Raw genomic sequence first — 17,684 nt, forward strand, 5'->3', positions numbered from 1 at the left:
TTAGAAGTAATAAAGAAAATCAAGAGCCATTCTCTCTGCCAGCAGTGTCTAATTTTTCAACAAGAAACACAAAAGTCACATTTCAGTCTTTGGCAGACTAGGACAGGCGTGTATTAATTTCAAACAGATGTGTGCGATTCTTTGAGCAACTGTTCAAAGTGAGTGATGGACTGGAGATGGTAGTAGACATTAGTGCATAATTTAACAGCTTCCCACAGCTTTGGAAGATGGTGCAAATGTTGCAAAAAGCTGATAACAGTAGCCGAGATGCATCTAGTGATAAGTGGTTGTGTAAGGGACAAGTTACCTGATTTAGATGGTCTGTTCTACAGGTCTTACATATATACATCCCATTTGGATTACCAATGTCTACTATAACTGGCAAAAGAACAGGGGAATGACAAGCTCTGTGACCTGAGGAGTCGCAACACTGCTAAGGAAGGATGTGAACAAGAGAAGTAATTCATTTCTGGTTCATTTCTCTGAAACACAAAGTTTATGATTTTCGCCAGTACTAGCAATGAGTTTGGCCCTTGTTGGCAGAAAGGTAATCAGGAAAATGAAGAACTGCTTGAACTTGGACAGATCCATCCATGACCTTTATCTCATGCAACAACATTCAGAAATCCTTGATCAGGAAGAGCTACTAGAAGACATTACCAATTTGAGATACACATGACAGGCATAGAAGCTAGGTCAGTCTGAGATGTATGCACTGCTGACAGTGCATACCCACATTGATGTTTCCAAGGTCTACAAGATGAGAGTAAAGACTGAGGTTGTGACCACAAGTAAATATTTTTTGCTAGTGGGCCTGCTCTCAGTATGCAGCAGTGGAACAAAGCTGGATAGCCAGGAAAGAACTCCACACCTGTGAAGTTCAAGTGGAATTCAGTTTTCCCTCCTATGTTGCAGACATATTCTTTATCTCTGGTTCACCACTCTTATTTGATGGAAAACTCCCACAATTTTATATCCTGTTCTTGAGCTGTCCTCAACACCTCAGGCTCTTGCAACTATTAAATAGTTATTCTAAAAGTTATTTTATTGTAAAGAATGTATACTATTGAAGCATATCAGGAATCAGGACACTGAACAATTAGTTGATGTAGCAGTTTTAGAATTGGCAATTTAGCAATTCCTTTTTGCATAAATTAAATTGCTGATAATTTTAATGAAGCATCCTCTGCTCTCTCAACAAAAGATAGAGCAACAGCTCTTTTCCACTTTTCATCCTTTGTAACAGAACCTGAAGAGTTGCAGCTTTTCTGCTCAAAGCTTTCATAGTACACCTTTCTAATCCTGAGCATGTACAGCAGCTTTTTACTTGTTCCATTTATAAGGTTAAGACACTGATAAGACTATCCCTGCCAAGTGCCATTTTTTCCTCCTATCAGTACACTTCAACATCAAACCTCCTAATACCTTAAGATCTGGACAAACTATCATGGCTGAAGGGATACATATTGCTAGATTTCATTCAATCACCTCTACCATCAATTTTTTTTTCATGAAGGTTTGAGCAAATTATGATAAAAATGAATGGATGATCAAACTGCATTGAGCATCACTGGACATAGTCCAAAACATACCAGTCTAATAAATCTCATTCTTCATAATTACTTCATATGCCAAAGAAAATATATTCAAAAAGCTAAAAACTTCTATATTTAAGATTTTGTTAATAATTCATTAGTGAGTTAGAGGCACCAGTGAAATTAATATTTTCTGACATAGGCACAATATTTTAACAATTATCTAATTCATAAGGACTTGTCACATTTTAAAAGCGGTGCATAGTCAATTGAATTTACCAAGTAAACACCTGGTATATTATTTTATCAATCTTGGAGGGATGAATGCTGTAAGAGACCAGTGATATTTTAAGCTTAAAATGGGAGTGGAGAAAACAAAACTAAGGCATTCAGTCTGAGGTTCAATCATTTCTGCCAATATTAATAAACAATTTTTGCAAATATTTTTATCCAAATTCAACCTATGAAGTGCAAGTTGTGTTTCGATGAATACATTAGTGTTCCATCAAGACATCTATATTATTTCTTCCATGATTGTGAAAGAATGAATGTAAGAAACAGGCTAGTTTTCTATTATCCTAGTCATTTTTTGTATCTTGCAGTTTAACATATCAAAAGAGGTTTCCCTTTCAAATTTCAAAGAAGTTAAAAATTATTGCAATTAATATGATTATCATCAAAATAATTATTACTTATTTCTGCAACTAAATTTGTTTACACTACAGTAACCCCAAGGTTTTTTTCCCCCAATCATTGTAAATTTCACAGCCAAGCAATATTTCATCACATCAAGGAATAGAATGATTATATATGTTATATAGTATGTGTATGAATGTGTGTGTGTGTGTGTGTGTGTATAGTACAGTAATTACAGTAAAAAATAAATGTTTTTAAAGCAATAACAAGATGAATAATGGAAAGATGGAGCATCAGCAGTTGGAAAAGTTTTCATTTGTAGAAATTAAACATTTTGTCAATGCAAAAACAGATTCACAAGCAATACTTCGGTGTAACAAAGTAAGCACTATGATAGTTAATGATATTTTGCTTTATTCCACACTTCAGGTCATTAATAGACAACAATCACCTCATACCCAAAGCTTTCTTCTGCACAATAGCTTACTCAAACTTGTTGCTAACTAAAAATCATAGATACTTACTCTATTTATGGAAGTATTTCATATGACAAACACTCCCAGATCCACACATTCATTTTTTTTTTTACTTTTTTTTACTTTTGCAAAAATCATTGTTTTTATCTCATATAAAACAAGCACACACACATACACATTTGAAAATGTAATCTTTTTAAGCCCCACCCCCTTTCACTGCCCTCTTAATTTGATTGAGCTGAATAATGATCAGTCACAAAAAAAAAATTCAAGAAGTCATACACTCTATGATAAAAAGCTTCTCTGCATTTTATCAAACTAAGCCAGATACTGGCCAGCATTAAATCAGATTTTTAAAAAAAAGATGTATATATGTATGCACATATGTCTGTAGATAGAGTATTTGTGCATATGTTTTAAAAGGAAATACTCAATAATCATTATTCATAAGCTTTTTGTTGAAAAAAAGTTCATTCCCTTCATACTGTTCCATGCAAACTTTCAGGCATGGATTATTGTGCCAACTAAGCAACAAAGAAGGCAATTCAGAATCGGATTTGTTGTACATGCTTGCACAGTCTACAAATGTGAATAACATCCATGTTCTAGAGCAATGTATGGCTTGTCCCCCAGACAATAATATGTACTATACGAGAGAAAGTGGCAAGATATAGTTTGATAAGCCAAATGTGTTTTCCCCACTGTATGCAACATACAAGAAGCCATCTTCATCTTTATGTTCTTGATATACTTGGCCCATGTTAGCACTGGAAGAGAAAAATAAAATGTCTTTTCAGTGAGAGGAAAGCAATAAAGCAACAGTAATCAACATCATCATGGTTTCAATTGCTACAACTTCAAAAACAACTTCAGGGTGACAGTTTATAATGAGGGGGTTTGAAGTGAGACAAACATGGAGATCAGAACGAGGGTAAAATAGTTTTTTTTTTAATTATTAATTGCTGCCAAATGTAACTGTGCTTGTGCAGTAGATTTGAAAATTCTAATTTGTAAGTATGTAGCACGTGTATTTTCGGTGCTATTTGCAGCATAAATATACATTAATTTTAGTGCCCTCACTGAAAAAGTACAGATGGCAAACTCGAGTTTGAGGGTAACTACAAAAATATTTTTTTTATTTTCATTCCCTTTGAAATTGCTCTTATTCATGGTTTGGGCTTTAACTGCCCTTTCTAGCATGTAAGGTGTCCTGTTAAAGGTCACCTCTTTTGTGAATAAATATGTAAATTGTTTGTACACTATTATTCATGAAAATATGTTGTCTATTGACTTTATTACACATGCTAGCCACAAGTATGAAAATTTTTCTAAATTTTCTACCCTTATTACACACACACACACACACACACACATGTATATACAAGGCAAATGTATTTGAATTGGTTCTTTTAATATCTCATTCTGCAGCAGGTGAAAATTACTAAATAAAATATTAGCCCCTTTTGACTAGGCACAAAAGCTTTGTCAAAGGAAGAAAATATTTTATATATTCCAAGAACCAAACCATACAACATTCTTAGCTTGCTAAGAACTTACATCATCTATAGAAGTTACTACATCAAATAAGGATAACTGCTGAGTCTCCAAGAACAGGTCAAATGTAAATCATGTTGATTCTATCCACTTAGCACTAGGTCAACCATTAATATGTGACCTTTTGATCAAAAAGTATTCTAGATAGTGGAATGAAATCTAAGGAAAATGTAGCTGCTTTATCAAGTAGGTTTAGCATTCATGCAGAAGTTCTTTAGACAGGATGCAAGATTTTATTTAACAGAAAATAATCTAGTCAACTGTACAAGGCAAAATTGACTCCTGAGGGCCTGAACTCAGAACATCAAAAGGGACAAAACTAAACACAGTTGAGCAATTGATCAAAGATCAATTTATTCCTCTAATTCATACTCTCACATAGAAACGATACAAGAGTAGGAGTATAAAATGTAATGTTAACATGACTAAAGAGAAAACAAACCCTCGCCCATGTATACATGTTAGAAAAAGAGCCAATTTCTTGAACATTTGTGATCATATATCAACTAATAATCAGTCTGTTGACTAATTGCCAGATAATGTGGTATCTAGTCCTAACAGCTAAGTGAACCAAAGTAATGTAGCATAAAATGTTAGTTAATAAAACACAATGAATCACTTGCATTTGATTTAAACATTAGACTTAAAATAAGCAACTATTCCAATGTCTTAAACCATACCATCTCAATTTTTAACAGAAACAATTCAAATGTGAAAAAAGGAAGGAAAGGTGAACACAATAAATAATTAAAACATCTCACCTAGACTGAGGAAGCATTCTACCCACAAATAAGAAAATTGCCTTTTCAGAGGGCAACTGGATCTTTTTGCGGAGCATCCACATGAATTGAGCAACAGTAAGGTCACTGGGTACCAGAAACTTCTTTTTCTCCAGTGCCTGGATATGTGAGCGAGGCAATTTTTCGACAATAATCTAGGAAAAGAACAGAGATAAGAACATTTTTTTTTAAAGAACAGAAAAGAAAATTTTAATGTCTTAATCCAGTGTTTCTCAGTGTACCATGTTGGTGCACTGAAGTACTGCAAGGGGTACCAATGATTATTTAAAAATATAATTTAAAGTCTAGAAAATTAATAATGCTTTCGTGTCTTAAAAAACAGGTTATTTGTACTTTTGTATAGTTAATAAATATAGTATAATTCTATATAGTATAATTAAAAAAAAAAAAGCAACATATTTACTTAGCGGTTCGGCAAAAGAGACCGATAGAATAAGTACTGGGCTTACGAAAGAATAAGTCTCGGGGTCGAGTTGCTCGATTAAAGGCGGTGCTCCAGCATGGCCGCAGTCAAATGACTGAAACAAGTACAAGAGAGAGAGTACAAGAGTATATATACTTTTAACTTCAGGAGTTGGCTTCTAAACTTTCCACGTGAAAAGCAGCAGTAACATTTTATTTTATTTATTTTGATCTTCAGTGTGTCATGATGTCAAAAAGACTAAAAACCATTTTATTTAAATTAAATGCCACAGTCATCAACAAATTGAAGCTTTCAACAACATTCTCCATGGAACTTGTAAATCAATGGTTCTCAACTAAGGTCCATGTAAGATTTTACTGTTAAAATTTATCTGCAATAAATTGGCTGTATTTCTTCAATAGACAAAATACTTGAACAATTTTTTACGGAATTCCTAATATTTAATCATAAAAACATAATAGGATTATTTTTTTAAAACATTGAATGGGTATGAGGGTCCAGTAGAGTAAAACAGGAATCAAAGGGGTTCATAGATAAAAAAATGGTTGAGAACCACTGCTGCAAATGGTCTCTCAGTTTACCATTCCTGAGTAATTAATTTTTTAAAAATCCAAAATGGAGGCCCACAAGAAAGTAAGCATTGCACTGGAATGAAAACCAATGAAAAATGCTGAGGACCAACATACTCTAAGTCTACTAGAAATAGCAGCCAAACTTCCCTTAATGTACAGCATATTGTTTTAAAAAATAACAAAGGAAGGATATGTTGGATAATGTAACAACTGATACGCAAAAGGATGATTGTAGCTGGAATGTTTTTGATCATAAGTTTGCTCTACGAGAGTTGATGGCAGAGGGGTAAAAAACAACACAGATGTACAGAAAAACTGGAGAGAGAGTGAGTGTACAGTATTGCATTTAGCTAGAGAGTGGCACAAGTGAAACAGATTTATCAGTAATGGTTATTTTGACACCTATCAAAGTCTGCTTGATCAGAGTTGATATGAGAATTCCACAGCAATAAAAATAGTACAAATGTCTTAACTCAAACAAGTTTAGTGTCTGAGATTTGATCAGTTGTCACACAGATCATTTATAAATCTCACACGCTCTTGATACATTACAGTACCAATTACAACTAAAGTTAACACGGGTTCTGATTTGATGTGTGTCCTTAGAAAAGATTATGTAAAATCAAAAGGAAACAAAGTACAGTCTGACTATGGCTAGCAGGCCAAAATTTCAGTCGCTGTCATCTCTCTTGTAAAAGTTTAATAAACATGTACTTCACTAAATATTGAATCATTCCTCAGTTTAACATTAAATTGTTTTTATATATAGCTTAACATAAAAGCATCAAAATACACACAGACTTCAATATCAGATAGTGTCAACAAAAATAATAAAAACAATACCAAAAACTAGTCAAGATGAAAGGATATGTGAGAATAACAATTACAGATTCCACCCCTACCACTTTCTACAATGACTACCACTAAAGCTGACAAAATCAGACAGCTGTCATAAGACTATTGTAGACATATTTACTGACACTCCTACATTGGTTTAAGTATCTTATGTCCTTTCTTAAATTAACACAAGAGAAAAGATAAATAAATAACTTACTGGTAACCGTTCTGGATATTTCCTTTTAATTCTTGAAGATTCTGCTTGACGCTCCGCTATAAAAAATGAAATAGTTTACAGCTTTATGGTATATTTTACATTCATTCTTTTATGCTGTCATCTTAGTGTTCTACAGGTGAATGCTGTTTCTTTACTAACACTTTTAGTTGCCCTCTTACAACATATATGGGCTCAGTGTACCTCCTATCTTAAAACTGAGATATATGGTTGCAGATGTGGTTGTGATAGGTGCAGGCGTGACTGTGTGGTTGAGAAGTTTGCAGGGTTCAGTCTCACTGCATGGCACTTTGGGTAAGTGTCTTCTACTATAGTCATAGGCCAACCAAAATCTTGTGAGCAGATTTAGTAGACAGAAACTGAAAGAAGCCCCCACACACACACACACACATGCATACACACACACTGAATAATACAGTTATAGAGACTCACATACAGGACTTCAAATTTATGTCAGCAGTGTGATGATCACAGCACTTTAGCTGTTGCAAATCCAGTACTCGTGTGTGTGTGTCTCCCCTCTTGACATAACATGGCAGTTGTAAATGAGAGTCACAGTCATACCAGCAGTGTCATGGGGAAATATTACCTTGCTTAGATATAGGTGACAGTTGGTAAAAGGAAGATAACTTGGCTCTAGAAAATCTACCTGAATAAACTATCTGAGCCATACAAGCATGGAAAAGTGAATGTTAAAACAATGATGATGATGATGATATATATATATATATAAAATAGGGGGAGAATTCACAAAAAAACAAAAGACGAAGACAGGTGGTGTAGACAACAAACAGATGTATTAGTATAATGTTCGGGAAGTGAACAAGTCTTTAATGTTTCGAGCGTACGCTCTTCCACAGAAAGGAATACAGAAAGAAACAAGGAGAGAAAATAAAGAATGAGTAGTGGCTAGCGAACTATCATGGCAATACATACACAGTGTATGAGATATGTGTATGCATGGGAATATATGAATAGTGTAGAATGGCAGAAAAAAGATGTGATGTGTACTGCTATACTAACTTGGTCTTAAAATGCTAAAACACATTTGATACTGACTCTACAAGTTGCTAAGGGTTATAGGACATATATCTTATATAAATAAAAGTTTATCCAGTTACAATGAAGCAATAAACTTAGTTTGAGTCGGTTGCCAGGTTAATTTCACAGACCTTTCCTCAGAAAATCTGATACTTGTTCCACTGTTTAACAAGAAAATTCAAGAGACCTATGGAACATAGTGTTCTACAAATCTGAAATCTACAATTGACGCACAAGTAATCTGCGTTATCCTTATCCAATTTTATCATTCCACTTCTTTATTAACACTTCAACCATCACCTAAAGAGATTACAAGAGTAACAATTTATCAATTTATCTCCCCGGTACAGAATGAGTACTTGGTGAACTGAAAGAATGAGTCAAGAAAATCACTGAAAATGTTCTTGCACAATGTGTGTAAATACTAGACATTAGTTCAGCCAACACTAATTGGCTGTCTCCGTCATTCCCACTTAAGAAAGGTTAAAGCTGAAAAAAATTTTGTGAAATTGCTAAGAGCAAGCATACCTCCCATAATTGTGCATATGAATGTGCACTAGAATGAGCCTAGTAATTCATTTTCCAAAATTATATCACTTAATAACTGTAACTAGTTCTGTGGTTGAAGCTCAATTACAAGAGTGTAAGAGTAGTAGAATTAATTACTGCTATGAAAATGAAAAATGTGTGTGTGATGGGGTGATTATGTGCAAGTACACTTTGTATATATACCTGTATACCAATAAAACAATATCTTCTAAGAAGTAACTACAAAAATTTTTTTTTATAAGTTCTAAGTTTTGGGGCCATAATACAACAGAAATGCAACAGTTTTCACTTCAAGTTATATGGTTCCTGCTGCTTTATCAAATATGCTCTAACAAATATGAAACAGATCCAATTAAAATGCTAACTGAATGACAAGAATCAACTAAATCCAGTTAGATTTAAAAGCAAAATAATTCAAGAAAATTAGCCTAGATTTTTTAAATGAATATAATTTTTAAGAGAGGAGAAACAAAGGGCAAATGAATTCTATTTATCGCATTTCTAAATGTGATCTAAGACTAAATAAAGTAACTCACTTTTGTCTTATTTAGCTCAAACCCTACTTGATTTTGAGTTTAACCCTTTAGCATTCAGATTACTTTGTCAAATTGTTTATTTTTAAAATTACAATGTAGAATAGGTGTGAGGAACCAGATCTGGCTAATTTGAATATAAAATGGAATATTTTGGCCAAATATGGCAGGTTTAAATGCTAAAAGGTTAAAGTAGGACAGGATGAGACTAAATACCATAATTTTTTTTTTTTTCATTTTTGGTAGCTCAGCACTACAATAAGATCACTGTAATCACCTTCAGGTTTCAAAATCCTAATAAGGAAGACTCTTAAACACACTTGTCAGTGTGTATGAGTGCATATGTACATACAAACATATTGGGGATTTTGAATAAAGAATAGGAGTGAGACAGTAAAGTTTACCTCAATTACACCAATAAGCTGATCAGCTATAGTAGTTAGTTCAAGCTGAGTTGTTAAGGTAACTGGTCTTGATGCCAAGTAAAGTTCTAATTACATCATATTTGCTGAAATACTGGAGTACCAGGAATCATTAATCAAGGGCATTTATCTATCAGGGTAAACCATGTTTCTGTACCCATAAACATGGGCTTCAACAAATATATCTAGTGGAAGACTAGTAGTTACCTAACCATGCAAGTCTCCCCTATCCATGCCACTAGTGATGTCCAAGAGAAGGGTTTTCCTGAAAAGCTGATACTACTTGGTAATAGTGTTGTTGCAAGTATTGCCGTCAAAATACAAAAATCTAAGACACAAGACATCTCATCTAACAATAATAGTTCAATCACTCAAACCTTCCACCCCCACCCCACTCTCACTGGCTCAGTTCTTACATTGGATGCACTAGTGTTGGATACATTGATGTTTCTTAGTTAACCAGATGGTGTGAGAAGGGATTATCTCCAATGAATGGCATAGCAGTATCGCCAAAAACTACTATACAAGGCAAAGGGGCACTGAAAAGGGACAATTAGAAAACGTCACAAGTCAAATCATGAAAACAATCAAATCATAACAAGAATGCAGAACATTCTATATTTCTTGTGAGTCAGAAATGCTCAGCTAAGAACAAACTACTTTGCATTTGCTAAGCAAGAAAAATCCTTGACAATAACCATACTACTGCCTGGTGAGAAAAACAACTAGAAGTATTTGAATAGCATGTGAGAACTATCCAAATCATGTACAACCAGTGCCTGTGAGCAAAATAAAGATTAGAGAAATTCTGAAAGGAATTTAGGGTACAGATAAGTATTCATGATTTTGTCCCTAATTCTCTTGTACTTATAATAAAAGTCAAGTGCAGTCCTTTGGAACTTTCATAAGGTGCACTTTTACTTGAACAAATTGACCTAGGATTTACTTTTTAAGCCTAGTATTTATTATATCGGTCTCTTTTGCCAAACTGCTAAGTTATGGGCATGCAAACACACCAACACCAGTTGTAAAGCAGTTGGGGTGGACACACAGACACACACACATACATACATACATACATACACACACATGGTGGATTTCTCCCAGTTTCCATCTACCAAATCCACTCACAAGGCTTGAGTCGGCCCAAGGCTATGAGATACTTGCCTAAGGTGCTGCACTGTGGGACTAAACCTGGAACCATATGGAGCCAAAAGCTAAAATATTAACTAGTAAATGGAAACTTTAGGAAGTGGATTTCCTCAGTATGATTTCCTCAGTATGAAAGGAATAGGTAGGAACTATATACACTGTGTACTGATGGCAAGGCAGTAGGTCATGTGATGAGAATAGACACCTACTGAGAGAAATGAACAAGTTCTGACATGACTAAGAAAGAGATAAAAGAAAAGTTAATAAGGTAAAATCAAATATCAGGATATTGAGACTACAAAACAAGATGTTATATGAACAAGAGGAAGATGATATGCTGTCCTGCACAAATGGAAACATTGATATTAAACTGATAAGGATATTCTAGAGTTATACTATTAAGGTAAGATCTTAAAAAAAAATATAGGTTACAGTCCTCCTTTAAAACACTACATGCTTCAAATATTTGCTTAGAAAGTGCTCTAGAACTATATATTAGATATGAAAAATTGCCTGATTACACTGCTCAGCTAGTGTTTCCAGTTAACCCATTATTGACACACTTGACATCAGACATTCATTTTTAATACATAATGTCCAACACTAGTGCAAAAATCAAAAATAATGATTGTCTAACAGTCTCTTTGAATGATATTTATTTATGTTAATGTTGACAGTCCTAAAATCACTTGGCTTTTTGGACTGACCAATTACAGTACTGAGTTCATTCAGCAACCACAATAGACTTCTTTGTGTTGACAATCCATGCTTACATAATATGAATGCATTAGGTTGCAAGGACAAACTTTATAAATCATTTACTAAATATAGATATGTCAATTATCAGCAGTAGTAGTAGCAGCATCAGCATTAGTATTACTATTTGGAATGCTTAAATGAGACTGCTGAACTAAATGATTAACAGTATTTAATTCTTGTTTATAATGGGTCCAAATCCTACCTAAGTGAGCTTTGCATTTTCTCCTTTGAGCTCAATTCAGTGAATTACCCTTAATTTGTGATCTTAAAAAAGTCATTACTCCCACATATTAACATCATTATCAAATATTTTAATATACAAAGTCTGATCAAAAAGTATTGGGACTGGTGCAATAAAAAGATAATAACATATCAATTCAGCATTTAATCTCCTTTGAAATAGTCCCCTTCTGAAGCCACACACTTTATACAGTATCGCTTGAATCGATGGAAGCATTCCTGAAGCTGGGGGGGGGGAGGAAGCAGCTGCCTCATTGCATTCTCTTGGATTTCTTTGATGTCTTGAAATCTTATTGGGGTCTTCCACAACAAAGACTAAGCTTTGGTTTTAGGATTGTAGCCATAGACCTATGATTCATCATCTGTTATGACCGTTTTCATCTTCCTCAACACAATCAAGGAGATCCTGTGCAACTGAAACCTGATCTTTTTGAGACAACCACACTCTACACTTTAATTCCAAGCACAGCTAAAAACAATAGAAGGCAAGGAGAACATTATAACTTACTACACATGCACAACAGAGTTCAAGATCAATCTGTGCCAAGCGGCTTCACTTTGCACACTTAAGCTTCATTACCACAGCAACAATCGTGATACTTTTTGATCAAACCTTGTATATTTATTCTTCTGTTGACTGAAACATGGTATTGGTGTTGTTCACTCCATGTCAACCCTGATCAAGCAAACCTATGATCAAAAGTTTTCTAGTTGTGACCTTTTTTTTTTTTGTAAGGGATACACTGGATAACATTCTCAAATGTTTTTTTTTTTTCTTTTGAAGAGGCAAAGTTGATTTAGGAGATATTTAACTGTTATTTCTAGCAGGGTAAGCAATCACATAGCTTTCTTCATTGGTTTGTTCTCCACTTAGGCTAAATCAATATGGTTTAATAGCATTTTTTTTAAAAACTGTTTTACATCTACTTAAGGTTTGCATGGAAAGAATAGTTGAGTTGTTTGTTCAATCAACTGGGTATCCCATCTAAAGCAAAATAATCAAATTAAAAAGAAGGGAACTATTTTATGTCCAATAATAATATTCGATTTTCTAAACACCAATTTGTAATAAAAGTGCAAAAGACTTACTGATGGAATGATGTATGAGAATATGGTAAAATGAGAAGCAATAAATATTTGGTTTGCATTCCATCAAAGGACTTAGTTGCTTTTACCATCTAAAACTGAGGGTTAATGATGTTTAATATCATTATTTACATTAACCCTTTAGCATTCAGATTATTCTGTCAAATGTAATTTTTATTTAATTACATTGTTTTGAAATTATTATGCATTATCTCATAGCTTCAAGATTTCAATGATGTGATTGTTTATTTTTAGAATAACATTATAAAGTACCTGGTTGGTTTGAATATAAAACAGATAGAATATTTGGGCCACTAAAGGGTTAAAATCAGGATCATCATCATCATTTAACGTCCATTTTCTATGCTGGCATGGGTTGGAAGGTTTGGTTAGCAAGGGAGCTGTCCAGGCTCCAACTGTCTGTTTTTGGCAAGGTTTCTATTGCTGGTTGCCCTTCCTAATGCCAACCACTTTACAGAGTACACTGGGTTCTTTTTTACATGCCACCGGCATGGGTGCATATATATGCAGCACCAGCACAAATGCATTTTACGTGGCACCAGCATCTGCAAAGGATATGCCTGTATGTACAGACCACAATTTTATTTAGCTTGGCACGTCTTCTCAAGTACAGCAAATTGACACAACTCCTGAAATCTTAGGCAAACTGGAACAAACAGAATTATGTGTTTTACTCAAGAATACAACACAATAGTAACCAATATTTCAGAAACCACTTTAACATCAGTCATTATGCTTCATAATTATGATGAAAAAATGGCATGGTCACTTTGGCAAAAATTGCATAATCTGAAGTGAAAAACTAAACTTAAGTAGTACTCAATGACATTAAAAAAAAAAAGTTTATTATAGTATACTTAACATTTCTCACCTCTTAACAGCTTACTCTACAAAACTGCAACTTAAGCAAAATAGAGAACAGGCTGTAAGTAATAGTACATTTTGACAAGAAAATGTTTACAGCAGTCAGTTCAAACTCTTCTTACCAATCATCTGAAAAATGGCCAACTATCAGAAATTGTTTCAATGTAATCCTCCTTAAACAGATTACAAACTTGTTCATCTCTCATTAATTTAACAAGTGCTAAAACTATGGGGTTGATATCTTTGCACTGGCCAGAATTTAAAACTTTGAACATAAAATTCACTCCCTGCACTATATTCTTAATATGGGGGCAAAATGGACTTGGTAGGCAAAGTGTTAACCTTTTAGAATTTAAACTGGCCATATCCAGCCCAAATATTCTACTTGTTTTATGCTCAAACTGACCAGATCTAGCCTCTCACATCAATGTCATTGATATTTCAATGATAAAGTATGATTAATTTAAAACAATGTAAATAAATAAGCATTACATTTGACAAAATAATCTGAATGCTAAAGGGTTAAACAATTTAGCAATCTCTTTCATATAGATGCAACCTATATAAAATTAGCATAAATAGTTGGACCTGCCATGGTAATTTTAGCCACCTTTCCTCATACCATTTAATTTTCTAACCCTACATGAGCAATGTGGAACTATTGAATCCCCATACACTTGAAAACAACTGGTATATAACTTAGACTTTTCAAAGTTTGACATATAGGCACACATTTTAGAGGAAAAAAATCTAATAATTGAATTGATCCCTATACACTTTTTTTAATACCTGAAAGCTGAAAGGTAAATTCAATCCTGGCAGGAACTAAACACAAATTGTAGATAAAAATAAATATCAGAACACATTTAGCCTAGCATTATACTGTCCTATAATATTGGTTTCAAATTTTGGCACAGGGCCAGCAAGTTTGGGTCAAGGGGAGTAAGTTATATGGACTCTAATACTCGGCTGGTACTTATTTTATCAGCATTGAAAAGATGAAAGGCAGTCAACCTCAGCAGAGTTTGAACTCAGAATGTGAAGACAGGCAAAATGCCACTAAGCATTTTGCCCAACATGCTAATGATTCTGCCAGCTTGCTGCCCTGCCTTGTCCTATAATTTTCTTTTCTACTCTAGGCACAAGGCCTGAAGTTTTAGGGGAGGGAGCCCAGTCGATCAGATCGACTCCAGTATGCAACTGGTACTAAATTTATCAACCTGGAAAGGATGAAAGGCAAAAATTGACCTCGGTGGAATTTGAACTCAAAACATAAAGACAGACGAAATACCTATTTCTTTATTACCCACAAGGGGCTAAACATAGAGGGGACAAACAAGGACAGACAAAGGTATTAAGTCGATTACATCGACCCCAGTGTGTAACTGGTACTTAATTTATCGACCCCGAAAGGATGAAAGGCAAATTCGACCATAACGGCAGACGAAATACCACAAAGCATTTTGCGCGGCATGCTAATGTTTCTGCCAGCTCACCACCTTATTGTCCAATAATATTAACAATATCAGACATAGCAGCAAGACCACAAATTAGTGGATGGGGGAAACAACTGAATTGATATCTACTATCAAACTCAGAAGGATGAAAAGCAAAAGTAACCACCAGCAGGATTTGAACAAAAAGCAAAGGGATGTAACTAAATACCACAAGGTATTTTGTTCAGTGTTTTATTGACACTATAACATTGGATTAGAACTCATGTTAACACATACAAATTTCAAGTCCAGCATGGCTACAGCCAAATAAAACAAAAGAATACAGTTTGATCATATGTGCTACCCAATTACTGTCCAATCAGCAGCTGTTGTTCACATGATAGCTCATCTAGACCTTTCCTGAAACACAGCCTATAAATAAAGTAGACTATTTGCCCCCCTCAGCAGAGTGTGGAGACTTCTGAATCAATATGACATTCTCAACTTTTGGCAGTTTTAGAGTGTCTTGGGTTGAGATGCTCTAATATGAACTAATATATTCATATTCAATTGAAGATATCAAAGGCAACATGACATGGCACAAGTATATTGACTCATTATGTTAAAACCAGCCCAAGTGTTAAATTTCAGACATTTTCCTTGTATCTCGTAATATGTTATTTCCATCATACTGCTTCTATATATTAATTGTAATGCATGAACATCTTTTCATATTAATGTAGCACAATAAATCATCTTCAAATGATTGCTCAGTGTTCTGAAATTACTACACAAAGTTTTCTCTTAACCATCCACTAATACAGTCCAGCAACAATGGACACACTAACACCTCTAATTCAGTGCATAGCAAGATCATTAACAACTGGAAAGTTTTTTCTTCTCAACCACAAGGTTCCAGGTCCATCCCACTTCTGTAGCCTCGGGCCGACCAAAGCCTTGTAAGTGGATTTGGTAGATGGAAACTGAAAGAACCCAGTCGTGTGTGTGTGTGTGCCACTACTACTTGACAACTGGTGTTGCTCATGATCAGAAATGCCCATATTATCAGCCTCTGAGGGACATGCTCAAGCTGTTAAGGTCAAGCAACTGATAAGCAAATCTGTGGTATTGAGTAGAATATTTGCTGTAATGATATTTCTACATCAGCAACTGAATCTGTCCAAAATGTAATGGAAAATAGGTCAGTTTCAAAACATTGATGTCCAGGACACAGAAGCAAGGTCTGAAGGGAATAGTAGTAATTTCCTTTGATTTCTAGATAGAAGCAAATAGGAAATAAAACTTATTGACCAAAGACAAAAAAAAATTTTAAGTTTGTTAGTTTTATTGAAGCCAGATTTTGGTTGAAATTTTAAATCATTAATTTTATTTTTCAATCATTTAGTCAAAGAGAGAAGAACCTATGAGCCTTTGTTACTTTTGTTTTTGTTTATTTTTCAGGGCCTCCAGCACTGATGGAAGGGAGAAAAGTTTTCCTCAAACCAGAAACCCAGTCTGAATACTTAGAAAGACGTGAACGCCACTGAAGGTATCCAAGGATTAGATGGTGCTATTGAAGTAAGCAATGGATTAAATCTAACCTACCAAAGTGAAGTATGGGGATTCTTAGATTAGTACTAAAAGGATTAATTCAATGTTTTACTATATATATACCACTTCACCACTTAATATTGCCTACATCAGTTAAGTAGGAATAAACTCTGGTTACTATAGCATTATCAAGGAATTAGCAATCTATCTGGCATTAACATCAGTTTAGGTTGTAAATCATTTATACCTGTCTCACTAACTGCAGATAAGTCTGAGATCAAAGTACAAGAAAAAGAAGTTCCAACAGTTATCAGTGACATTAATTAGGCTGATTACAAAGACAACTAAAATATGCCTATTTTTGCTAATGACACACACACACACACACACCACACACACACACACGTACACAACAGTTGATGCAAAACATTGTTATCTGTCCTTGATCTACTATCCTTCCAAAAATAATGAGAAGCACTAACACTGCTCCACTATCTCTTAAACCACCCCCAAAAGTTTGCACTACCATTACAAAGCCACAATTTGAAAACAAACATCACCAAAACAAATGCTTGACTCAACAATGAATTACATCAAAACAAAATATATATTCCACTTCAATATTTATCTTTATTTTGACATAACACTTCTATGACTCATTTTTGTATTAGACACGCAAGATTCTTGCTGTGAACTCATGTGTTGAAACATATTTTGTTGCGTCTTGGGAGGGTCATTAGCCAATAAACACATGTACTGGTTCCATTTCACTTCTTTTATTATCATAAGTCAATTAACCATTTAACCAACTGGCTGCTTGATTAATTGTTTAGTTAATTAATCAATTAGCCAGGTTTGTCAAATCCTTTTGTTGTCATTCGCAACCTCTTCAATGACGTCCTCTGTAGGTCTGCCTCAAGCCTATTTTCAAAGTAAACCAATAGGGGGAAACGTCATTGAT

At 34.4% G+C, this 17,684-nt stretch overlaps 1 protein-coding gene and 1 long non-coding RNA gene across 2 annotated transcripts in view; one reads left to right on the forward strand and one right to left on the reverse strand.

Moving 5' to 3' along the window:
* Positions 1–205: 205 nt before the first annotated feature.
* Positions 206–17,684, reverse strand: part of LOC115218840 (gamma-aminobutyric acid receptor-associated protein-like 2) — a 32,930-nt gene continuing 15,451 nt past the window's right edge. Inside the window, exons 2-4 of the mRNA XM_029788789.2 lie at positions 7,052–7,107; positions 4,963–5,135; positions 206–3,414 (exon numbers count right to left, since the gene is read on the reverse strand). Coding sequence (XP_029644649.1) covers positions 3,294–3,414; positions 4,963–5,135; positions 7,052–7,107 — 350 coding nt within the window. The 3' untranslated portion in view covers positions 206–3,293. The remainder of the gene's footprint in view (positions 3,415–4,962; positions 5,136–7,051; positions 7,108–17,684) is intronic.
* LOC118763185 lies at positions 12,563–17,486 on the forward strand. Its single transcript, XR_004998942.1, has 2 exons — positions 12,563–12,594; positions 16,634–17,486. It is a non-coding gene; the product is annotated as an uncharacterized LOC118763185 (long non-coding RNA).

Source organism: Octopus sinensis, linkage group LG1 (assembly GCF_006345805.1).
Source record: "Octopus sinensis linkage group LG1, ASM634580v1, whole genome shotgun sequence".
In the NCBI taxonomy this organism is placed as follows: Eukaryota; Metazoa; Mollusca; class Cephalopoda; order Octopoda; family Octopodidae; genus Octopus; species Octopus sinensis.